Source organism: Tachyglossus aculeatus, chromosome 6 (assembly GCF_015852505.1).
Source record: "Tachyglossus aculeatus isolate mTacAcu1 chromosome 6, mTacAcu1.pri, whole genome shotgun sequence".
NCBI lineage: Eukaryota > Metazoa > Chordata > Mammalia > Monotremata > Tachyglossidae > Tachyglossus > Tachyglossus aculeatus.
This window is the reverse complement of record NC_052071.1, coordinates 28,346,854-28,373,662: the sequence shown is the minus strand read 5'-3', so window position 1 is coordinate 28,373,662 and position 26,809 is coordinate 28,346,854. Positions and strand designations below refer to the sequence as shown.

Here is a 26,809-nt window from a genome sequence, read left to right as displayed (position 1 = left end):
AAAAAGAGAATGGTCCAGGATAATGAGTTATGGGCTTGGTAGACTGGGAAGGTGATAATGTTGTCAGTCAACCAGTCAGTGATATTTGAGTGCTTACTATGTTCAGAACACTGTACTAAGTACTTGGGAAAGTACAGTTCAACAGACATGCATCCTGCCCTCTAGAAGCTGACATTATAGTGGGGGAGGCAGATATTAAATAAAGTACAGATATGGAAATGGTGGAGCATAAATGCCGTGGGGCTCGGGTAGAGTTAACATCAAAATGCTTGAGGGGTACAGACCCAAGTGCACAGGTGACCCAACAGGGAGGCCAAATAGGATTGGGGGGTGGGGGGAGCACTTAGGAAGGGCTTTTGGATGCGATTGTCAGGAATCACGGGAAAGTTAGGAGGAGGAGAAGATGAGGAATTCAGTATCAGATGTAACAAGTTTGAGGTGCTAGTAGGACAACCCAGAAGAGATTGGTTGGAGCTAGGAGGAGATGTGTGATTGCTAAAAGCTTCCCAATTTTAGGTGCCTGGGGCTCCCAAAGCTAAAATTTGGACATTCCTGGGCTTTCTGACTCTTTTATGTTATCCATGGCTACTGCTTACTGGGGCAGTTGCCCATAGTGGTTCAGGGCTGAGGTCCAGTGATGGGCACAGCCAGGAAAGCCAGGGAAACTGGGCCTGCCATGCCACCCCACAGAACGTAGGCATAGCTGTTCTTCTGCCACCAATTCATTAAACTGTAGTGCAAGCAGAATTTGGCTCTCCTTTTATATTTGTTTTGTTGAAGTTGGAATATTTGCAATATATCTGAAGCAGCTGTTCAGAAGTGTGACAAATGTTTAAAACCACCAGAATGGTAGGGCTGCTAAAACGATTATATGTGTAAATATGATTTCTTTCTAAAGAAGTTGAGTATTTGCATCAAAAAAATTGAGGAAAGAAGAAAATAAACCACTTGAACTTCCAGTCTTTTCTTTCAAAATTTGGTGAGTTTCTATTTCTGAATCTATGTAACCTTGTTCTTCATAATGATATAATCCAAATTTTTAGTTTACCAATTGTGGCGAGATCATCATTTTTACCAAATGAGGGAGAGACTACAGTTACGGCGAGAAGCCAAATTATGATTCCACTTAGAAGAAGATACTTGAATTTGGAAGAATTTAAGTAAGCTATTATTATTATTATCATTACATTTAGCACTTACTATGTGTCAGGTACTGTTTTAAGTGCTGGAGTAGATAGAGGATAATCAGGTTGGAAACAGTCCCTGTCCCCCATGAGGTTTATAGTCTAAGTAGCGGGGAGAACATGCACTGTATCCCCATTTTACAGATGAGGAAACAAAGGCACAGAGAAATTAAGTGACTTGCCCAAGGTCACAAAGCAGGCAACCAGCAGAGCTGGGGTTAGAACCCAGGTCCTGTGACTCCCAGGCTTTAGCTCCTTCCACTAGGCCATGTTGCTCCTCCTTAAGGAAAGAGTTCACACCTACCAATTATTTCGTATTGTAGTCTCTCAAATACTTAGTACGGTGCTCTGCACTCAGTAAGGACTCAGAGTACCATTGATTAAGTTAGTCTTTAGGAAGAAACTCCTGATTTTGAGGATTCGGAGTGCCGCCACTGCACAACCAGAAGGTGATGTGTATTCTTCTTCTTCTGATTCCTGTTTTTCTTAAATGGTTTGAATGTAGATCTGCCCAGATACAGGAGCATTGACCAGGTTTCTCAAAGTGTCCTCTGCCATTTAATTCTATAATAGTCATTATATATTCAACATGGGTCTAGGCATAATCGTGTATACTTCAGTTTTGTAAGTCTTATGTTTTCTTTATATTGACAGGGAAGTACGTCATGAATTCAGTTAACATATGTTCTCTCTTGCAAGAATTTTGCTGTTACACATATAGAAAGATCATTATGTGGTTCCTGTGAATCCAGAAAAAGTTTTCTTTATTTCATGAAAACCAATAAAACACAGGGATACATTTCTTTCTCCAAAACTAACAAATGTGTTCTGTGGGATATAATCATAGACCTATCTTGAAGTATATGATTATCACAGGAGTACCTTGCATTAGATTCAACACTAGGCAGATTAAACTCTGTGACCAAAAAATACAGCCATTCTATTCTTTGTAAATATTCTTTCTCTGAATTAACCCTACTCAGGGTGTGACTGGATGTGAATTTAACTATTGGCAAGGAAATATGTCTTGCTGGTGCAACATATTCTTGGAGTTCTGTTTGACAGAGGTGGGTTACATCTACAACAGGACCTGATATCATTCAAAATTTGTTTTTCAGTGAAGATTGCAATTATAACCATAATTTTATATGGGTCAGACTTAATGCCCAACAGTATATGTAGTCATTCAAAGAGAATGCACCTACCAGCTCTGTTGTACTGTACAAGCGCTTAGTACAGTGCTCTGCACACAGAAAGCGCTCAAAAAATGCCATTGATGATGACTCAAAGGTTCTTTCTATTTTTGATATTTGTTTTATTTTCTGAATTCATTACAAAGCTATAATTCTTTGGGATGAAATGAAATTCTCAAAGGATTTTTACCATAGATTTAAACACATTACATATAAGCCAGGCTTAGTAATCATCTTCAACAAATGATAATGACTGCTTTTCCAGGGGTCCATGCATCACTTGTACCATGAGCACACTGCGAGACAGTGCCTTTGCCAAAACCAGGGAATGTGTCTTTGGGCAACTTCATCGTGCAACTATGCCTCCCAGCCGTAAACCACATATACGGTATTCCTACCAAAGTTCTTGTGAAAGGTTCATTTCGCACATGAAAAACTGTAGAGTTTTGAATGAAACTTTGTGTGTGCAACCATTATGGGTTATTTGAAAATGATTATGCTAATGTACACTGAGGTTGGTCAAATATATATCGTTACCCCTAGACTTAGAAGACAATAACACCTTTTGTGAAATGTGTGACCATGGGTGTGAGCGAAGCTGGAAAAACATATGGATGACTGGAAATACTTTCCCAGCTGTGAGTTGTGATGGTGCGCAGTTATTACAAACTAGCCCTATGCTCACAAGAGCAGTGGAAGAAGAAACTCACTTGTCAGTTGTATTTATTGAGCACCTACTGTGTGCAGAGCACCGCACTAAGTGCTTGGGAGAATACAATATAGCAAACAAATTCCCTGTCCACAACAAGCTAACAGTCTAGAGCTTACACTTCCGGAAACCCACCTCCCTGAGAAAAGACTAATTGGATTCTGGAGAAGCAGCATGGCTCAGTGGAAAGAGCCCGGGCTTTGGAGTCAGTGGTCATGGGTTCAAATCCAGGCTCCGCCAATTGCCAGCTGTGTGACTTTGGGCAAGTCACTTAACTTCTCTGTGCCTCAGTCACCTCATCTGTAAAATGGGAATTAAGACTGTGAGCCCCCCGTGGGACAGCCTGATCACCTTGTAACATCCCCAGCGCTTAGAACAGTGCTTTGCACATAGTAAGCGCTAAAAAATGCCATTATTATTATTATTATTCAGTATTAGGGACTTAGGTGAGGAGAGGAAGGGGGTGGGAGGGACTAGATTTTGGGGGAAATGCCCCTTAGCTGTTTGAGGTTAAAAAGTTTGGGATGCACCCCTCAAGGGATGGGTCCCAAGAGAAAGGTTCTCCATGCCAGGCTCCAGAGAATAGAATCTCAGAGGAGCGAGACTCATGCCCTTGAGATGAAGAGTTAATCTTGTGGATCGACAGCAGGGAAGGGTTTGGAGGGGGTGAAACGGGAACCCAGCTCATGCTGAGAGAAGGCAGAAAGGACTGCAAGAAATTGTGCAGCCAGGCATCTTCAGGAAAGTAGAAAGTAAGGGTAATGGGAAAAAGGGGGAAAGCATTACAGAAAGGTAAGGAATTTTGGACTGAAACCATTCTAATTGTTGGCTGATTAATGTGTGAATGATTCTTGTAAGGTATTTGTTAAAAATGTGTTTGTAGCTCTAATCTTTGTGCCTGCCTGTGGAGATGTGTTTGGGGAGGGAGTTTGTTTTCTCCCGAGCTTCTGCAGTCAACCTTGACAGGGCAAATGGCTGGCTAGAAGTCATATGATCCTCTTGCCTTTAGATGGTGCTTGTTTGAAAGACAAAGGCTGGTGGTGGTGGCCAGTAGGGTTTGGGAGTAGAGTTCGCTAGGCTTTAGGACCTAACAAACATCATTATCATTCCATTACACACTTTGTTACTCACCTCAGATCCACAGTACTTATGTACCTATCCTTAAACTCTACTCTTTCTCCTATCTGCAATTTTTTAAATGTATATCCCCGCCCAGAGACTATAACCTACTTGTGGGAAGAGATGATATCTACCCAGTCTACTGTTAGACTTTCCCAGGTGCTTAGCTCGTTACTGTGCACACAGACACTCAGATACCTTTAGTTGATCAATGCTGGACAGAGTTTCATTTGGCATTGTTTTGCCTGGCATTTAGGGCTGAGTGTGCCCATGTCACAGCGTCTTTATATTCATCCTTGGTATACTGTTATTTGTCAGTCAGAAGATCGTAGGTTCTAATTCTGGCTCCGCCACTTCTCTGCTGTGTGACCTTAGGCAAGTCACTTCACTTGTCTGTGCCTGTTACCTCATCTGTAAAATGGAGATTGAGAATGTGGGGACAGGGACTGTGTCCAACCCAATCTGCTTGTATCCACTCCAATGTTTAATACAATGCCTGGCACTTAACAAATACTGTTATTATTATTATTATTTGTTGTTTACTGAGCCTGGAACCATTTTTGATTCTGCTCCTTGTTATCACAACCTTTCTGAAGGCTCTGATGTAGAAGACTTCTCCATTCATGATTGTCTCAGAGTAATCAACTATGCTGTTTTATAGGAGTGCTGAATTGTATCTTTTTTTCTTTCTATCATTGTTTAAAGTTTTCTGATGTCAACTCACCGTACAGCAACTGCTTGCTTATCCTTCTGTTAGCCAGTCCTACCCAGTGCTCCTTTGGGGTCTGATAGAAAGAGCATATGGGTCTGGGGCGGGTCATAAGACAGCTCTGTTACTGCCCTGCTAGGTGACCTTGGTAAAGACACTCCATCTTTCAGTAAAATAGGCCTAAGAGTTCATCCTTTTCCCGATTCGACAGTGATCTTTTGAGGTCAAAATGAGATGAGTAATGGAAAAAAATGAAAGTACTATTCTTAAACAGTTTTTTAGTGCTGGCAAACTGACTATATTTCAGTTTTCATTTTTTGGAATTCTGTTTCACCATTTGGTTCCAAGTATGACCCATAGATGATCCTATTATAACCGCTCCAGATGTAGGATGTGACTCTGTGATAGATCCAAGTCTTTAGCCATCAAGAAATGTGGACATTATGACTGGGCCAAAGGGTTTTAGTTTTTTCTTGGGTTGGTCATGACAGTGTCATTAAACTCTAAAGTGAAATTTGCCATCAATACTTCTTTAGTAGGTAAATGTACTACTACAAAACTAGATCAAGGAGAAAGTATGGAAGTAGTAGCATTTATTGAGCACCCACTTGGTGTGATATACTGTACCGGGCACTTGGGAAGTACAGAATAAATAAGAAATGTGTTCCTTGGCCCACTGGGAGCTTTCACTGTAGCAGGAGGGACATAATAATAATAATAATAATAATAATAATAATAATAATAATAATAATAACAACAGTAACAATGAGAAGCAGCGTGGTGTAGTGGATAGAGCATGGGCCTAGGAGTCAGAAGGTCATGGATTCTGATCCTGGCTCCGCCACTTGTCTGCAGTCTGACCTTGGACAAGTCACAACTTCTCTGTGCCTCAGTTACCTCATCTATAAAATGGGGATTAAGACTGTAAGCCCCACCTGGGACAGCTTGATTACCTTGTATCTACTCCAATGCTTAGAATAGTGCTTGGCACACAGTAAACGCTTAACAAATTCCATAATTATTATTGTTATTATTATACATAAAAATATTTATATGGCAGTCCAAATAAATAGAGCAGACTTATCACTTCACCCTCAGACCCACAGCACTCAGATACATATCCAGTAAATTACTTATAATAATAATTACGGCACTTGTTAAGCACTTACTATGTGCCAAGCACTGTTCTAAACTCTGGGGCAATTACACAGTAATCAGATTGGTCAGCCCCTGTTCCACATAGGGCTCACACTCTTAATCCCCATTTTATAGATGAGGTAACTGAGGCACAGAGAAGTTAAGTGATTGCCCAAGGTCATGCAGCAGATGTGGTGGAGCTGGGATTAGAACCCAGGTCCTTCTTTATATTTATTTATTTATTTATTTATTTATATTTATAACTACCTCTCCCACTGGAGTGTAAGCTTGTTGTGGGCAAGGAATGTGTCTGCCAACTCTGTTTTACTGTACTCTCCCAAGCACTTAGTACAGTGTACTACACAGAGTAGGCCCTCAATAAAAATACCATTGATTGCTATATACAAGAGTGCTGAGGAGAGAGTACAGTTCTCAACATTGTACTTCAAGTACTTTACTATTTTTTGTGCTGCTCTTGGTTCTAAGTGTTGATCATCATTGCATTGTTCCAGAGAAGTAGTTTAGAAAACAGTTTTGCATTTTGCTAGTTTGTTCCCCTTTTGAATACAAAATAGCATGAAGTAAGAAGCCATCTCACATTCCAAGTCCTTTCATTCTTATGTAGAGCTGTAACCAAGAAACCCCTTCAGTTCAGTTTTTCTGGGCAGTAATCCTCTGCTGTTGGGTTGGTGCTGACAAACTTTTCATGACTGCAGTAGAATTTAGAGCCTTCACCTGGGTCACATTTCCTCTCACCATGAAAGCTTATTATGGGCAAAGGTTGTGACTGCTAATTCTCTTGGATTGTACCCTCCCAAGTGCTTAGTACAGTGGTCTGCACATAGTAAGTGCTCAATAAATAGCATTGAGGGCCAGTTTAAGGCTTTGTGGGGCTGAGCAATGAAAAGGCAGTAGGGTATGTGCGCCCCCCCACACACACACACACCAAGCCCAATCTACCGCACAACACCCACTTTCCTCCCTCCCACCATTTGTGTGGTTATTTTGACATGAAACTCTAGTGCTGTGGACAGCCCCCACGTTGGTCAGCCCTAAAGGCATTGGAAAAGATAGAATCAAAGGGGAATTTTTTAACTCCTATCCTGATTTTTGCTTGAAGCAGCAGAATGCACATCTTAGAGAATAAGCAATAAGAGGCTGAACAGTTTAGGCTTTGTGTGCTGGGTGCTCCCTGGCTAACCCACTGCTGTCATTCCTCTTAGGTCACTCCTGCCCAGTGCTCTGCATCTTAATCCCCTTTGACAGATGAGGGTACTGAGGCCCACATAAGTTAAGTACTTGCCCAAGTTCGCATAGCAGACGAGTGGCGAAGCCAGGGTTAGAACCCAGATCCTCTGAGTCCCAGGTCCGCACTCTATCCAGTAGGCCACTTGGCTTCTCGGTGCTTGGTATATAGCAAATGCTTAAGAAGTATCACAATTTTTTAAACTATTATTATTATCCGATTGATTTTTCTCTCTGCTACTGGTAATATTTTTCTAAAAAAATTGTTCCGTTCACATCTCCGCACTCTTGAAAAACCTCCAAAGGTTGCCCATCCCTCTTTGCATTAAACAAACTCCTCACAATCAGCCGAACTTCCTCCCTCTTACATATCCGCACTCTTCCCCAACAGCAGCCCAGCCCTCACCTGTCCCTCAGCTAACACTGACCTACGCACTGTGCCTCCATTTAATCTGTAAAATGGGGATTAAGAATGTGAGCCCCCCGTGGGACAACCTGATCGCCTTGTAACCTCCCCAGCACTTAGAACAGTGCTTTGCACATTGTAAGCGCTTAATAAATGCTATTATTATTATTATTATTGTTAACCGTCCCTCATTCCCTCAGACACTTATCTTTCACTCATTGTGCTGTCTTGTGCAATTATGAAAACTATTATTTGCAAATACACAAGCAGATGGAATGCATTTTGCATGAGTGTTAACTGATTCATACTTTGCGGGAAGAAAGTAATCTATTTCTAAATGTTGTGACGTTGTAAAGAAACACAGTCTGTTCTCTGTTGAAACTGTTTGCTAAGAAGTCTTGATTCATTTCTCTTCACCCCACCGACCGGCCAGCGGTCAAGCCAGGCAAACCCTGAAAAAAAGGTATACAGTCTGCATTTCCACTGTTACAATAGGAGGAAATGGTAACCGAAGAAAAAAATCTGGAGACAAAAGCAGCTTCTGATAGTTGAGTTCCTTTTGATTTTTGCAGGCTGAGTGGGCGACAGAGGGAAAAACAAAAGATTAGATAGTGGAAAAGCTTCAATTATAGAGAATAAAATGGGCATTTTCTTATTGATTACCATTTTGCTGACACGGTCACTTGAATGAATCAGAGCTGTTCGAGTAAAGAATAGTGTCGTAGACCCAATCTCTAATCTGTTGGACTTTGACATATGCACAGCCATAATTTATAAATTTGAATTTGTGGATTAAGATGCTAGTTTGAGCAGGGCTCTTGCACACCCGACTTGGGCTAACACACTCCTTATTTCTGCACTTGGCAGTGTATCTAAACACTGACCCTTGCTTAGGGCTTTTCAGTATGTGTCCAGCAGCAGAGAACATTCGACTACATTATCAATTCTGTCCATTTTATGTTCATGTGCTCTGTAGTGCAACAGACTGGAGCCATTTGCAAATGATGTTAGTACATATTTTGACCTATTTTCCCTGTAGGAGCAATAACTGGGGTTATAAAACTGAGATGAAGCAGATCTGAGGACACACACAACTGTTTCAAATTACAGGGCAGTTTGGGAGCTACAAAGCCTCCTAAACCACAGAGGACCTTTTCTGCCTCCTTGCACAGTTCTAATAAGCACATCCGTGACTGCTCAGGATCTTAAGAGGAGGAAAGCATTATTCTATCGGATTATGCAAGGGGTATGGTGGGTTTTTATCTGCTGCAGGTCTGATGCAGGACAGAAGTATCAAGCTCCAGCTAGCCAAGGTTATGGTCATTGTTTGTTTTCTGAGGAGACAAGTTTGAGGTGGAGCAGCCCTCACAGCTGATATAACCCCAGGAGGCTGTCTAAACAGTTCTTTGAAATGCAGAGGAAAAGGAAGATTACAGGGAAGAGCCAGTGCTGAGGACAACATACAGAATAGGTACTCTAATAAGGCGCTTGCCTGTTCAGGAGTAACATCTGCCCGGCTCTTCTATCATCTTGCGCCGGAGCCCTAACTAGAACACTGCTTCCAATTTGGAGTTTTGCAATGTAAGCAGGAAGTGGAGAACTTGGAGAGCCACAGTGGTGATTAAAGGGTTGGAAAGCAGAAGCCATAAAGAACAGTTAAAGGACTTGATGCTGTGAAAACTGTGGAAGAGAACCTTTCTCCCCTTCTGCCCCCCTTGGTAGATTGAAAGCACCTTAAGGGTAAGGATGGTGCCTACCAATCATATTATAGTGGTGCTGTACCCAGAGAAAGTACTCAGTAACCACGATTGATTGATTGATTGATTGAAGGCTGCCCTCTATAGTTGCAAATGCATGGAGGGACACACTACCCAAAAGGCACACATCTCCTGTCACCTGTCACCTGTGCGGGATTTAAGACAAAAAAATTTCCTTTAACAGTTGTCAACTCCTTGAAAGATTGTGTGCCTACTTTACTCTTCCACATTTCAGTGTTCCAGTTTTCCAGGAAAGTTGCCAGTATGTCTCAGTGCATCCCTTGTGGCTCTTCCAGTGAAATACTCCCAGATTAATGGCCTTCTGTGCCCACCTATTCTTCAGCTTCATAAAATGAAGCAAGGAAAGTGTGAAATTGCATTTCATTAATAACGTTTCAACTTTCATGTTGTATCTGGGGAATTCTGGTAGGCATGCCTTCAGAGTGCATAAAACAAAAATGCAGCAAGAAGAATTTAGTTCAGTAAAGGTAAGAAAGAATTTACCGCTAGGCTGTCTGGGTTGTGTATTAAGCACGGACTGGGCTAATTCTCTGGAGGTGTATTAATTGAGCGCTTACTGTGTGCAGAGCACTGTACTAAGCACTAGGGAGAGTACAACACGACACAAGAAAGATGTGTTTCCTGACCAAAATGAGTTTACAGTCTAGAAGATTAGGATTACCCTGTCTATTGGGTTTGGTAAGTGCAGGTTAGGCTGCAGGCTATAGGCTGGGTGATCTCTAGGGTCTGGTTTAGCCTGAGGAATCTCTCGAAAACACCATTTGGTACCCATTTCAACACTTCCCAGAAATCAGCAACGGTTCCCTATTGCTTCTCAAATAAAGCAAATGCTTCTGACCAAAGGTATCTGGTCTTTCTATTAGTTAATCCCCTCTAATTTAAACCCTTTCTTCTTCCACTACATACCGGCTCCAGTTACTGACTCATCCCAAACCAAATCCCCGTTCGTCCCTCATTTCTCCAACCAGCTGCTCTGTGTCTTCTCTTGGCTGGAATGTTCTTTTCCCATCAGCTTCACTAAACCATATCTTTCCCGTCCTCCAAACCCTTCCCCTCCAAGCCAACTCCTCTTGAAGAATTCCCTGCTTAACCCCACTTTTCCAGGCATGCCATCTTATCAGCCAACTCAGTGTTTATCTATTCATTTGCTACCGATTTATTGTGCATGTCTGCTTTCACACTCTCCAAACTACCAGTTCAACAACATTATATTCATCTTTTTCCTATTCTGTTTTCCAAGTGCCTAGTCCAAAGCTCTGCACATAGTAACCACTCAATAGAGAAACAGCATGGCCTAGTGTACAGAGCACAGGCCTGGGCGTAAGGACCTGGGTTCTCGTCCCGGCTCTGCCATTTGCCTGCTGTGTGATTTTGGGCAAGTGGCTTAACTTCTCTGTGCCTCAGTTGTTGCATCTGTGAAATGGAGATTAAGATTGTGAGCCCTATGTGAGACAGAGACTGTGCCCAGTCTGATTAATTTGTAACTACCTCAGCTCTGCCTCGCCCATAGCAAGTGCTTAGCAAATACCCTTTTAATCCATAAATAAGTAAATACTTTTGATAATGTTGATAGTTGTTAATTCACTCAAGAGAAGCCATGTATATTCTCACTGTCCTGGAGATTAGAATACTTGTCGAGATTAGAATACTTGTCCTGTTGCGCTGTCCCTCATCAGCGGTGTCTGTTTCTGGATGATGCCCTGGCTAATCTAATGATGGCCCCCTCAAAGAAGCACAGGCATCTTGGCTAGAAGATAGCTGGCAGGAAAGCAAAACCCTCTGGGAGGATAGGGCTGTGTGACTGAATGACAGTTAGGGTGAAGACACTGTTGAGAAAGGGCTGAGGAAAGGGCCTGCTTCATGGTCTACCACAATTAAAAGAAAAAATGTGGATTCCCATGGGGGCATATGCAGTTTAGATGTGCAAACATGAGATAACACAAGCAGGTGGAGAGGCTGTATCAAGACTGCTGAATGGTTCTCAGTTTAGCTTTGGCCACCTTTCCATGGTAGTTCGGCGAACAGCATGATTAAAACTAAAGAGTTTGGCTTTCTCAAAATTACACACCCATCAAGGATTGTCAGGTGCTCTTTCTGGGGGAAAACCCAGTAATTAACTGCCAACAAATGATGGATTTTTCCAACACAGCTGTCAAAATTGCCATTTTCAATCATTTGTTATGGTTGAAAATGGAGTAATCCCTAAGAAATCAATCATTACTGCAATTTGACTGTAGTTTTTTAGCATGCTAACAACCTGGACTTAGCCTCAGACCATTAACTAGCAAAAACCAGTCATAAACTGCTAAACCACTAATGGCCTATTTCTAAGTGATTATTCCTGCCCCGTTTTTAATAAAGGCTTTGGTGAGCTTGGTTTCTTTAGCAGTGAGGCATGAGATCGTTTTTTTTTTTTTCCTCTTTCTTTCCCCATCAGTTCTCTCTTTTTCTCCCCATCGTTCTTCTTTTCCCCTCTTCTTTAGCAAACCCTGAAGTCTTCAATGTAGAAATCTGCCATTCCAGTCCTTGGATTGAAAGGTCTGTCCTTTCCCTCGAGGCCATCCAGGCTGTCCCCAAGGGAGTTTTACACTTTCTTCCAAAATATCCACCATTGACACCATTGTTAGCAACTTGATAGAGTGCCAATGGATCATTGTTGAGCTTTAATCTGCCTGAACAAACAACAGAGTTTCATATATGGATTTCTTTTTGTTGGCACAGAGTCCCTTTTGGACCAAAATTTCCCCTGACCTGTCTGGTGGCTGCACATCTTCAGAGTGGTCCCAGAGAGTGAGCCAGCCCACAGGTTTCATCCATTCTCAAATCTCACTATATCCCAAAGAGTGCACATTACTTCTGCTGTATCCATTTTATGGAAGGATTGGTAAGGAGAGGAGATGAGAGAAGGTGCTTCTAATGAAGCCTGGGAACCCATTTCCAGAAAACCCACCTAGTAAGCTCTTAACAAATACCTTAATTATTATTATTATTATTACCTGCCATTTGCTGTGAGTATAAGAATGAGGGGCAAGAAAGGAAAACAGCCTTGGAAATAGAGGTGGAGAATTGAAGCACTTATCACTCCAGTGTCAGATCCAGCACATAGTTCCCTTCACTGCCCTCTCACTAGATAGCACCTCCTGTGCTGCAACAGCATTTACAGTAAGAAAATATAATATTAAGGGCCTGAATGACTTCAGTAGTCACTTCTTCACTCCGCTACTGTGACACTGATAGGAGAGAAAAGGTGGTTGTCCCTAGCACCACTCCCTACTCAAGGCCAGGCAACAGCACATCACCTGCTTCCCCTTCCCATCTGTCACTGCTGCAAGTAAACAGGGACAGAGGCAGGAGATAGACTCAGGAAAAATGAGGAAGCCCAGAGTTGCTGTTTGCCAAAAGGAAGTAAGGGATAAGAACTACAATGGACTGGCAAGTCAGCCAGACCCAGACAGAGTGTCAATGTGTGGTAACCTTGGGCCATTTCCAGGCTGCAGCTTCACTCCGTAATCACAGTTTAACCCACATGTCAAAGGACTTTCATTCCTTTTTTTTTTAAATGGCATTTGTTAAGCACTAACTAAAAATATACCAAGCAGATGCAAGGTAATCAGGTTGGGCACAGTCCCTGTTCCACATGGGACTCACAGTCTTAAGACCCATTTTACAGATGAGGTGACTGAGGCACAGACAATTTAGGTGACTTGTCCAAATAATAGAGCTGGGATTAGAACCCAGGTCCTTCTAGTTTCCATGCTCACGCTCTATCCACTAGGTCACGCTGCTTCCTTATGACCTGGAAAGCCTTATTTATTAATCAGCTTGAACAAATACCTCACTATAACCCTCCATAAATCTAGAGCATGCCACAGCAATCAATGACTTTTATTGCATATGGAGCACTGTACTAAGTGCTTGGGGAGGGTACAACAGAAACAAAACGTATGTTCCCACCTCAGAGAGTTTACACTCTAATCTGTTTCAGCAATTATCGAATGAAGAGAAAATCCCGTACTGATATTTTCCTCCCAGAGTCCAGTGCCATAACCCCATCCACTTTCTCCTAAAGTGGCAAATTAAATGTTACCACCTATTTGTTTATATTAAAATAAATGCATGCCATTTCAATTGTTACTCATAAAGCTGAAGTGACTCGTGTGTGTAATAGCTTTTGTGGCACATGGAATAATGATTGTGGAATTTGATAAGTGCTTACTATGTGCCAAATGCTGTACTAAGCACTGGGGCAGATACAAGATGACCAGGTCCCACAGTCTAAATAAGAGGGAGACGTATCAGATTCCCGTTTTGAAGAGGAGGGACCTGAGGCACAGAGAAGTTAAGTGACTTCTAATCCAGGATTAGAACACTTTTTTTACAGATGAGGAAATTGAGGCCCAGAGAAGTTAAGTGACTTGCCCACAATCACACAGCAGGCAAGTGGCAGAGCTGGGATTAGAACCTGGGCTTTCTGACTCCCAGGCTCGTGCTCTTGCAATTGGAGATGTTCTGCAACAAGTCTTTTCTGATCCAGACAGGGAGAGATAGGAATAACAGCTTTGACTGGGGACTGAGAGTCCTGATTGGCAAACCCAAAGTCAGGTTTATGCATGCTCCCTCTTGCAAGCGTCTTGTTGCTACTCTACGTAGCAGAAAGGCAAAATACCCAAAAAGCCTGTTACCTTGGTCTTAATTGTCCTCATGCCCAGAAACCCAGGGCTCAGTTATCAGGTTAATATGTTGTTAATAGGCCTGTACTAACCATTCAATCACCGATCAATATACTCATCACGGGGAAAAAAAAAGCTACCTTTGTGATGATTCTGAACTTGGTTATAATGAAAAACATCCTTTCACATAGCATTTAAACATTTAAATGTTAAATGCTTTGCAGGAGAATTCAGTCCCATTTTCCCCCTCCCCCTAGTTCTCCTATAATGTGAGGATTGCATTCTTTTGACAATGAGCACTAACGGAAAACTCATTCTACAGCAGTTACCTTTTCCAACATCACATGCATTAGCAGTTTCTTCGATAACACAGCATACCAAGCTCAAGCTCATCAGGGCTCACATTGTCCGAAGAATGCTCCCTAATATTTTAATCATGCTGTAGCCAAAACACACACTGAAAGCATGCATTATAACAAAGCTAAGTGCACTTCATTTGAACCAAAGATGTATTTACAATGACCTTAGTACAGTGCTCTGCACACAGTAAGCGCTCAATAAATACGAATGAATGAATATCACAATGGTGAGGTTCTACAATACTATGGAATTATTACCAAGGTATCTTTTTAGTACCAAAGCTTAACTCTGCAATTAACTTGACATGCTGGGTCCCAGAAAAAAAATACACTTAGAATAATATTTCTAGTCATTGAGAAGCAACATGGCCTAGTAGAAAGAACCCGGGCCTGGGAATCAGAGGATCTGGGTTTTAATCCCTGTTTGGCCATATACCTGGCAGGGTGGCCTTGGGCAAGTCACTTAACTTCTCTGGGCCTCAATTTCCTCATCTGTATAAAGGGGTTCTAATCCTGGATGGAATCTCATCAGGTGTAGTGTTAAGCACTTACTGTGTGTCAAGCAGTGTTCTAAGCACTGAGGTAGATACAAGCTAATTGGGTTGGACACGGTCCCTGCCCTGCGTGGACTCACAGTCATAGTCCTCATTTTACAGATGAGGTTATTGAGGCACAGAGAAGTGAAGTGAGTTGCCCACAATTATACAGCAGACAAGTGGCAGAGCTGGGATAAGAATAAGGTCCTTCCAACTCCCAGTCCCATCCTGTACTCCAGTGGTTTTGACAGTGCTTGACACATAGCAGGTGCTTAACAAATACCATAATTTATTAATCCAAGCTCCATGTGGGAGGGGATCACAGCTACCGACTTGTATTTTCCCAAGCAATTAGTACAGTGCTCTGCACACAGTAAGCACTTAATGAATACTATCAATTGATTGATCCAGACTGGCAAGTGCCCTCTAGGCACCTCCCAGATTCAAGGGAGCTAACATCGCATGACAGGCCAGATTCTTCTGTGTAATCATTCATGCGGTGGTTGCCCATTACCCAGACCCAGAAGGAGAGAAGAGGGTACTGGTTAAATGTATATGTGCTTATATAAGAAAGAGAGAGAGAGATGCCCATGATTTGCAACAATAACACTACACCTGGTGAGATTCCATCCAGGAATGTAGGTGTGCGTTGCTCTGCTAAGACATCTGCCGCATACAGATGGGGCCTGGCTCTTGTTTTTTCAGGCTTTGTATAAATCTTGTTCAAAGAGAGCAACCTCTCTCCTAATTTCTGCCCTCTTGGGCTAGCCTCTCTGCTTCAGTGGATTGTACAACAGTCAACTCTAGGTCCTGTTGTTTGAACTGTGCTTCACTTTCTCTTTAAATCACTGATTATCCCTCCACCTCCCATGGATTGGATGCGCTCCAGGTCAGTGTGCCATTTAGCAGTTGCTGGTGTAACCTGCAACCGGCCTTTCTCTTCACGCTTCCCAACCAGCCAGATTATGTTGCTGTGAGATTTGTGTTCATGCCTGGGTGATGAGCATGTTCCAGGAATTCATGGTTGGTAATTTTGCCCTGCCATTTTGGGTTGTGTATCGTCCAAGGTTGACACTTGAGTAAAGTGGTGGAGAACCTGGGGGGGGCTCTTCTGAGGTAGGTCCAAAATCTCCCAATCCTAAAGAGGGTTAGAAACCATAACCATTTTAGAGACCTTCAACTTGGAATGGAATTTATCAGCACATTGTGACAATCTGCCTAAATCCCTGCTGGCCTCTGTTTTTCCACTTTCTTACTTTTTTTCTGCCTGTGTATCATCGACTGGGGCACCAGTAGAATTCAGTAACAACATAAATTCTGTGTTGCTAGGGAAATTCTTTGGTAATGCATAGAGCTTCCCAAGTGTCAGTTGGTGCCTAATTTAGGTTTTCTTCAGGCTTATTGGCAGCCCACATGCCAAATAGGCAGAGTGAGTCATAATCACTTGTATGTCTTGAGTGCAGTTATCTGCATGTGGCAGTTCCTGAACGATTGTCTCAAAGAATTTTGATGAGGCGCATAGGCTGATGAACTAGATGAGTTTCCTGGTGAGTCGGAAGCATATGCTGAGTCCAGGTTCCAGATCTTTTGTTACATCCTTAATGATGGAGACAGATAATAGGCTGGACATGATTGGTCCCCCTAGCACTTAGTTACCTATCCATTATTTATTTATATCAATATCTGTCTCTGCTTCTGGACTGTATGCTCGTTGTGGGCAGGTACTATACTGTACTCTTCCAAGAGCGTAGTGTAGTGCTCTGAACACAGCCAACACTCAATAAATTCAGTTGATTGATTGTTTGGCCCCGGGACCCAGTCTTGTTTCATTCCAGTGCAGTGGGAAAAGGGTCAATAGGGCTCCTCGAAGTACTGACAGACTGATCGACCTTCCACATGGAGTAGTTTAAGGATCTTGGAGAAGTGCTCAGAACAGCTGTATTTGCTTAATGATTCCCAGATCCTTGTTCGGTCCAGGTTATCAAATACTTCATGCTGTTTATGGAAACCACAGTGAGAGCTCACGTCACTTGAGTATCATAGTGGGCATGAGTCTGAGAGTGCAATTTCAATTATTTTTATTATTAGAAGGGGTTGCAGCTAGACTGTTTAAAACTCCCATCTACATCTGCCTGCCTGGTTAATGCAGATTGTAAAATTTTAGGCCTCTTAGGTCTTTACTCTGAAGTTTTACTATACATGCCTAGTTAGTGGGGCTTTTCATAATTATTTGCACTCAGTAAATGTCATTGATTGATTTGCATCATGCATGTATTATCTTGAGATTGGTCATATGGAAACCCTGATTTTGAAGTCCTGATGCACCCCAGTCTCTAACTCTGTGTATGTTTCCAGAATGGAGAGTTGAACTTTAAGCATGATGCAGAACAGTGAACATGATTTTCTCTGGTTGAAAAATTCAGAAGAAATATAGGGACAATATAGGGACAATGCCATGACATCCCACTAAATTTATTTCCCAAAGGCTCTAGATAGTACTAATAATAATAATGACAATGGTATCTGTTAAGCTCTTACTATGTGCGAAGCACTGTTCTAAACGCTGGGGTAGATACAAGGTAATCAGGTTAAGGTGATCAGGTAATCAGAGAAGTTAAGTGGCTTGCCCAAGATCCCACACAGACAGTCAGCAGAGCCGGTATTAGAACCCACGTCCTCTGACTCCCAAGCCCGTTCTCTTTCCACTAAGCCACTCTGCTTCTCTAACATTCTCTAACATTGTTCTAGATCCACAGAACAGAAGAGTGGGCAGCTTTACCTTTGATATGACTTTGAGATTTAGACTTGTATTATTAAGTAGCTTCTCAAGCGGTTTCCTGGAAACATCAGTGAGACAAAACAATTTTTGGATGAGCTACCCAAGTAGCCAGGTCCTTGGAGGTAGTCAGCTGACTAGCATTGGATTAGCGTTATGCTGCAACTTAGTTTGACTGGACTAGATTTGGTAGAAAAGACGACTGAATTTGTAACCAATTCCTGTGAGGTGAACTAAAGAGGGTTATCAAATAGAATAATAATAATAATAATTGTAGAATTCAGTAAGCGCTAACTATGTGCCTGGCACCATACTAAACATTTGTGGGGAATATCAGCAAATCGGGTTGGACACAACCCCTGTCCCACATAGACTCACAGTCTTAATCCCCATTTTACAGATGAGGTAACTGAGGCACAGAGAAAGTGAACTCACTTGCCTGAGGTCACACAGCAGACAAGTGGCAGAGCCGAGATTCAAACCCATGACCTTCTGACTCTCAGGCCTGGGCTCTACCCACTAGGGCATACTCTTCTTAGTATGGTACAATTACTGTACAGTTACAGTACAGTACAGAATGACTCTCTACTGCTGGGAAACAGCAGTGGGCAGATTATTCTGGTGTACAACGGCAGCTAGGTTACTCTGTCAGAGCAAAGAGCAAACTCTTTCAGGCTAACCACAGTGGTTGTTGCTAGAAATCGTGGTGGTCCTTTCATGTATCTATTGTGAAAAAGACTTCTGGTCACACTTGTACACACATAGAGAGCCAAACCATCATCCAGCAATACCTTCAAACAGAAAGAACAACATAGAAGGGTGTTTCTGGGGCTTTGCTTACAATTATTTGTGTTGTGTCCCAAAGGTTCTTGGGCCAAAGTAATCGCTCTTAAAATCGTAATTAGAAGGTGAAAGAAAAGAAACATTTTTAACCCCATAACTTCCTTTGGTTGAAAGCCATTTTACCCATATCTTGAGGAAGAATGTGACTTGGAGCTAATTTTCTCCAGAATTTCCTCCCTGAGTGAAATGCTGAGTGTTATCACATAGTCTGAGGGGACTGAGGATTCAACCAAATCCTCATGATGACTCTTAGGAAACATAACACTTTCATAACACTGACCAGAACTGTAAACAAACCAATTCAGTACAGTTTATCAGTTTTCCCTCACATGCAGATTGAAATAAAATTCCTAAGGAGATGTATGTCTTCAGTCTGCATTCTATTGCATTCTAACAGGCTTAGTTAATTTCTGCCTCTTGTTAAAAGAACACATGAGTTGTCAGCGAGGAACAATAAATTAGAGGAGTCATGAGGATTTGTGTCAAATATCAAATTTTTTTTATGATAACATTGACAAAAGATTTCAGAATCAGATCATTTTAGTATACAGTAGGAGCAGTACGACCTAGTGGAAAGAGCATGGGCCTGAGAATCAGAGGCCCTGGGTTCTGTTCCTGACTCTGCTGAGTGATTGCTATGAGACCTTGGGCATGTCACTTAGCTTTCCTGTGCCTCAGTTTCCTCAACTGTAGAATGGGAATTCCATGCCTGCGCTCCCTCCTTCTTAGACTGTGAGCCCCATGTGGGACAGTGACTCTGACATGATTAACTTGTATCTTCGAACAATGCTTGACACATGATAAGCAATACAATAATGATAATAGTGATAACACACCTATTTGAGTGGTAGGGGCTGGGAAACAAGTTTAGCACTAACCTTCAATTTTTCCTATTTTGGCTCGTTTTACATTAATTTTCAAGGTTTTTGAACCCACATGAGTCCCGATCTTGGTAGCCTGCATTCCTCAATGGACTTGAGAAATGATTCATGTCTTTCTGTATATTTTTAAAGTCTGCATACTAACCAATGGCAAGTTTCTGTTCTGCATTACCAGTGATAGATCTCTGAACTTTCAAGACTGGTGTGAAAATCCCATCTCAGAATCTTCCAGTACTTCTAATAATACTTGAAACAGATTTAGGAGATGTGGTCTGTGCCTGCCTAGGTCAACTATAGACAAAGTACAGCAAACACCTGGATTTATCCTTCTGCTTTTATTCACGATTGAGGTTGAATCAAGTTGCTAGCCTGTCTAAGTACTACTGTATTTGTTGAAAGATCTGCTGGCTCTGCTGCCAAAATATTCAATGCCTGGAAACATTTGCAAACAATGGTCTCCAATAAAGAAGCAGCTCTGAAAAGGAAGTTTACAAACTCAGGGGGGCTCACATTGACGTCAAAGTAAATGGATGGTGACCAAATTGATATTTCTCTCCGGAGAATGAAGCAGTCATCACTGGAGGGATTTAGTCAGTACCATTAAGGTGTGGAATATACACTTTGAGTGGTTTGCGAGTTACTTTCTGTTTGGTATATCATGTCGTGAGCCAGAGACGAACTGTTTTTTTGTGGGAAAATGGCCCCGCATCACAAAAGAAGTTGTCTAAGGAAACCGAAAACACTCATAAAACACCTTCTTACGTAGATAGTAAATCTTCACAGAAATATTTATTATCTTTCTGAAGAAAGATACTAAGCATCATTTGAAGGCAAGGAATCTCTTCTTTTGTGTGTATTTGCTTAGCATAGATGATTTTTTGAATTTCAAGACTGAGAAACAAAAGTAAATATTATCCAGATGTGCTCCCCATTCTGTGTCATTCTGACTAATGCAGTGCTGTCTTCAGCAACAGGGCTGCAATCATTAGTTACCATCCTCTACTCTGAATACACCAGATTAAGTTCTTCTGATGGGGAAGAGTAAAAAAGATTCTGTTTTTGGTTGAAGATTTTCTCATGTCAGTATCTGACTCTCATTATCTGATTTTCATTGTTACAGTCCCAAAGCTTGACAGCATTTCAAAGTCCCCATGTACAAACAGGGATTCCTAAATACGGACATGGGAATTCATTCTTTAAATTCCACACTTCTCTTTGCGATCTGTAACTGGGCCAGATCGTAGTATCTGCTGAGGTCTTAAGACCCATGTGTATTTAACAAAAAAAGAGAGAGGTACCTCAAGGAGATTTTCTTTTGATTCTGAACCCACTTCTCTTGTTACTGCAAGAATCTACCTATCAGTTTCACATGGGCACAGGAAAGAAAATTTGCCTGCTTTAACAAAAAAGGAGTTTTCAATGCTTGCATTCTTGTATTTCTCCCTCAAATACCTCCAGATTCTTCCTCATCCAGCCTTTGCTGTGGCATTTGAACTCCAGCAAATGTGAATATCATGCCTGTTTCCCCACCCTATTTGTCCTCCATTTGGCACTTGGATCTGTATTCCTTAGGCACTTTGACTCCCATCCCAGCCCCATAAGTTTACAGCACTTAGGTACATCTCCTTATAAACTGCTACTTCCCCTGTCTATAATTGATTGTAATGTCTGTCTCCCCATTAAATCATAGGCTCCTTGAGGCCAGGTAATGTGTCTCTCAACTCTATTGCATTGTACTCTCCCAAGCGCTTAGGGTACAGTGCCCTGCATACAGTAAGTACCCAATAAATAACATCAATAGGATCCCTCAGAGATGCATCTATCACTGAAATTGACCGATGTTATTGTTTTTTGCAGGGTCGCCATGTGAAGACTGGACAGTTAGCAGCAATAAAAGTTATGAACGTAACAGAGGTGAGTACAGTTCATATCCCTAGGTTGCTCAACTCATGTTAGTTTTAAACCATGGCAGGGTAGTCAGGAAAAAAAACAAAAAAACAAAACTAGATCTCATGAGCATCAGCTGGTTACCAATGACAGAAAATGAACAAAGATCCTCTTTGATATGCCTGTAACAAATTTTCAGGGGTTGTTTCTGCCCTTTTCTCTGCTCTCGCCCTCTCCCCACAATTCCTTTACGTTTTCTACTACATATTCATGGAGAAGTAAAAGTCAAAGGAACAGTTCCATGTATGTTGCTAGTGTATAATAATGAAGAAAAGATCTTTCTTCCTGCCTATTTTGAGTTGATTATCTGTGTTCAGAGACAGCAAATAGATTTCCTGTAGCACTAGGCTGCTCCTGCTGTGTCCCATCAAATCTTTATCTGTCACACCCATCCGTTCCTCTGTTCAATGAGAGAATCTAGGCCACTGAATTCCCCGTGACAGCTCCCAGCAAAGGACATGTTAGAGATGCAAATGCTGCATGTTGTGTCTGACAGATGAGTGTAGGAGGCAGTTTAATTGGCACTGTTCATGTTACCATCCATAAACTTGTGTTACAGTTCACAATGTATTTTCTTAGAATTTGCCAAGTACTGATTTCTGTTCCCCTTCTGATCTGTACAGTGTGACTGTGGGATTAAACCTCCCTTTCTCAAGATATTAACATGGAAGTCTCCAAGGTCAAAGCAAGTTGTCCTTCAATGTACTCTGAAGGACAGTCCTCAAATATTGTATCTGTAACTATGTATTTACTCAAAAATTAGTGCAGTGAAAGATCTTTTCCAAAATCTTCACTTGACGCAAGGGGTGGACTCCAGGAAATGTTTAAAGAGCTATACGCTTTTAGTTTTGCCAGTAAATTCCATTCCCCTTATAACATCTAGTAAATGAGTTTTTTTTTTCTTTCACAGATTCATGTAGTCCTGTAAACCATAGTTTCAAAATTATAAAGTGTTACCCTTTAAGTGAGCCTCTCCTAAAGATAGTTCGCATTTCCTTGTTTTTATTTGAGACACTTTGACCCAGATTTCATCAAGGCTGTAGCAACTTCTTTGGTGTTTTAAAGTGTGTTCAGCACCTAAGCTGGGAAAAGCATTCCTTTTCTAAGTTTAAAGTGAAAAACTAGCATTTTACTATGCTGACTTGTGTTTTATGTGATGTAGCTATCGAGCCATTACTTCAAACTTGGTACAAGGCTTCCACACCTGATGTAAAAACATTTGGTTGCTTTTTCCAGAACCATGAGATTAATTTGAAATAGTAACTAATGTTATTTTTCGCCTCCCTAGACTCTTATAGCCAAGAAACCCTGTGCATCCTGTGGAAGGAATAGCCCCAGATTTACAGTTACAGCCCTAGCCCGGCTGTGGTTTCGCAGCCCAAACCAGCTCATCCCAGAGCCCTCTGGTCCTTTCTCCTCCCAAGTCAGACTAGGCAAAGGTTCAGGACTCCCACACCCAGGCCTACACCAGACTGGGGGTGGGTTGGGTGGGTTTGAATGAGAATGACATGAGCTCAGGTGGGGCTTATGCCAGATGTGGGGTGACTCTAAAATATCCTGCGGTATATTGCATCATGGGGTCACATCTCCGGCTGCTACAGCAGCTTCCCATCTGCCTAGCCAGTGCCCCGTGATCTTCTCCCCCCGGCATTCCCCCACGTCTCTGGCACTGGACCCGACCGGGCCTGAAATGACCTTTAAGGGAAGACCATGTTACCAATGCAGAGTTTTCTTGTGGAGCTTTTGAATACCAGTGGGCATCAGTCACACCAGCAAATCGGGATCCCAAGATTTCCTAAAGCTGACCTTGGGGGGAAATTGGCATTTTCCATGGACATTTTTACCTTTCTTAGAGATAGTGGAATGCCAATAGGCTAAATTCCTATTGATTTCTTTTTTGGTTTTATCTCTTTGCAAATCAGAAATTTTCATGTTCTCTGAGCGTAGATAAATTTAACAGAAGCAGCATGGCCTAGTGAAAAGAGCACAGCACTGGAAGTCAGGAACTGGGTTCTAATCCTGACCCTGCTTTTTGCCTATTGTGTCACCTTGGGCACGTCTCTTGACTTGTCTTTGCCTTTGTTTCCTTATCATGGGGATCAAATACTGGTTCTCCCTCTTAATAATTTAAGATTTGGAGCTCCAGGAGGGACAGGGACTGTGTCTATCTGTATCTAACACCAGAATTTAGTGCTTGGCAGTGTTTGGCCCAAAGTAAGTGCCCAATAAGTACCATAATTATTATTATCATAACTGTGTGAAGCTACACTGTCTCAAATCCTTTCTGGTAATGTTCCTTTGGTGGGTCAGTTGCTTCTGCATGTGGTACAATTACCCAGATGAGGTTGTTAGCTTTTTTTTCTTCCCGTTACTTAAAGCAGCACTTCTGAGCTGCCTCCTTATGATAAGAAGCAGGATGCTGTGGTCACTGTGGGACCGTTTGGACATCAGTCAGGAAATGCTGCAATATCATGTTACAGGGAGGGGCATGGGAGTTTTAAATCACAAAACTAGAAGTTACTGGCAATATGGGTTTCTTTGCTTCTTCTCACAAGCTCTATTTCCTGTTATGTGAAAGCAGCAAATAACACCAAGCATATTAGAATTTTGTGAATTTATTCTTAGGGATCTGACTGAGTTGGAAGAGTCTTTCTTTGGCTGTTTTTTTTTAATTGCCCAACTAAATAAATTCACACAGTCACAGATTTTTTAAAAAATATTTTAAATGAGAAGTAAAGAGCATTGTTATAGAGGTAATGAAAGATTCATCAAGTGGCATTTGGTATCTCCCAGATTATCCAGAGATGTTACTTTTGCCTCATAAGATTTGATGAGCATTACATAATGCTAAAGCTGAGAAAGTCTCTCTAGATTCTTCTTAGAATTACGGGTGCCAAATGTTTATATTGACGTTTCAGTAGCACACTTAATAGTTCCAAGGGAAATAAGTAATATATGGGGGCTCTGTCTACCCCAGTCAGCTTTAGAAGTAGTAGGGGTGTGTAGAACAGAAGACAGTGGAAGGAGTGAATTTTAGCTTTTGCTGTGACCACTCTTAACCCAGTGACTTTTCCCTCCATTCTAGTCCTCTGAGAGATCATTTTACATTTCTTTCACTCCTGTCTGCATAGCTCGCTGGGCAGTGTGTGCCCACAGTCTCACAATGCTCAGCTTTGGCAAGTCCCAGGACAAAGCAGAAAAGTTGCCAGGATTTCTAACATTGGTGCAAGTTCTCTTTATGTGAGAAAGAGTTATGGATATTTAGAAAGAGGGTAGCGAAGAGCAATGCCTTAAGAGGTTCTATGGTTTGTTTATTCTATGAAGGGGCTAAAAAAAGAGAAATTCTTATTTAAGCTGGAAGAATCAGTCTCCCTTTCCTTGTACATGGAGTAGAGGAAAGTGGCACAGTCTCTGGAGTTAATGTCAAGCAGTTGAATTGCTGCTCAGGAAAAACAGTGGAAAGTCCTGGGGAAATTCAGAAGAATGCTGTACAGTTGCCAGCCATTCCTCTACTGCTTCATATCTTATTGTTAGATTTCTGAATGTATGCTGAGATGGTTGCAACCAAAGGTAATTTAGCAACAAATGTTCTAATACCTGCCCAACCAATCAATGTACACTCTAGTGTATTTCCTTGAATTTTTGTCACATAAGGAACTGGGCAGATAAATACAGTGGAGATTAATTATATCATGGCGTCAAAAAAAGTAAAACTCATGCCACTTTCTTGCTGTATCTTGTTGATTGAGCTTTGAAAGAAGGTGACGTTTAGTCATTTCACTTGCTTTCTACCAGAAGCCAAAACATTTAATGTTTTCACAGGCTAGAAAGTTGGTGTAGTCATGGAAAATGCTGTGAATCTGAAGATAATTGGAGATTAAACTATTGTACAATTCTTCACATTATTGGCCCATCCCTGATTCATTGTGCCCCAGAGACCGCAGGCATTTTTAAGTTTTGACTTCAGAGTAACTGAAGACACAACTGACTTTAACATATAATGCTTCCTTTTCTCAAAAATTAAATGCAGAGCTTTTATGGTGGTGGGGAGGTAAGGTGTATTATTGTATTTAGGAAGGAAAAAGGCATTTCCTTGTGTGACAAGGAAGTGAAGAGGCTCAAAACATATAGAAAGCAAATGTCTTCGGTTCTGTCTGGTGGCCCTGTCATGATTAAGGAGTGGGGAAGAATGTATTTTGCATTTGTAGGTTGTGCTTAGCACACTGTATGACCCATAAGTGGTTAATTGATATAGCTATAAGGGAAGAGGAGGACTGCGAAAATTGGTGCTGACAGTACTTTTCCAAATCCATAATTAAAGATAGTTTGTAATACATTGAATTTATTGCACTGTTCTTCGAAGGACAATAAATCACCTGAACATTAATTCATTCATCTCTATGATAAGACTGCTACTAGTCTCCCCGTTTTTCTAATCAGAAAATGAAAATTCAAGGAGATTTATCCACATAATTGCTGCACTTTGTGCATGATTTTTATAACTTTAAAACAGAGATGAGGCTATTACATGGGCTTTATTTAATTAAGTGTGGCCTAGTGGAAGAGCATGGTCCCGGGAGTCAGAAGACCTGGTTTCTTATCTAGGCTGTGCTACTTGCCTGTTGCGTGACCTTGGGTAAGTCACATAACTTCTCTGGGCCTCAATCATGTAATCACTGATAAGAAGCAGCATAGCATAATGGAAAGAGCATGGGTCTGGGGATTAGAGGACCTGGGTCTAATACCAGCTCCACCACTTTTCTGTGACCTTGAATAAGTTACTTAACTTCTCTTTGCCTCAATTACCTCATCTGTAATCTGTAATCTGGGGATTAAGACTGTGGGACAAGGACTTTGTCAATCTGGACTATCTCGCATCTACCCCAGTACTTAGTACAGTGCCCGGCACATAGTAAGTACTTAACAAATATCACTGACAAAAATATTGAAATCTTACTATACTTGCCTAGTATCAGCACTATACTAATCACTTGGGAGAATACATTATAATAGAGTAGATAGTCATGATCGTTGACCAAAATGAGTGTGCAGACTAGAGGGGGAGAAAGGCATTAACATAAATTACAGATGAAATTTGCCTGAGTGAGGTGGGGGTGGGCTGAAAACGCAGTGTTTATTAAGGGTTACATGCTCAAGTCTATAGGCAAATAGGGGAAGTGATGCAGGAGAGAAGGCAAATAGAGGAAGTGAGCGCTTAGTCAGGGGTGGCCTCTCGGGGGAGATGTTCATTCCATCCATTCATTCAGTCATATTTATTGAGAGCTACTGTGTGCAGAGCACTGTACTAAGCGCCTAG

The 26,809-nt window shown here is 41.7% G+C and overlaps 1 protein-coding gene across 6 annotated transcripts in view; it reads left to right on the top strand.

Annotated features, from left to right (window-relative positions):
• The window catches only part of NRK (Nik related kinase), a 183,214-nt gene that overhangs the window by 47,238 nt on the left and 109,167 nt on the right, over window positions 1-26,809 (top strand). For all 6 annotated transcript variants that reach the window (XM_038748637.1, XM_038748635.1, XM_038748636.1 and 3 more), the window contains exon 3: window positions 21,403-21,459. In XM_038748637.1, the coding sequence (XP_038604565.1) occupies window positions 21,403-21,459 (57 nt within the window). The remainder of the gene's footprint in view (window positions 1-21,402; window positions 21,460-26,809) is intronic.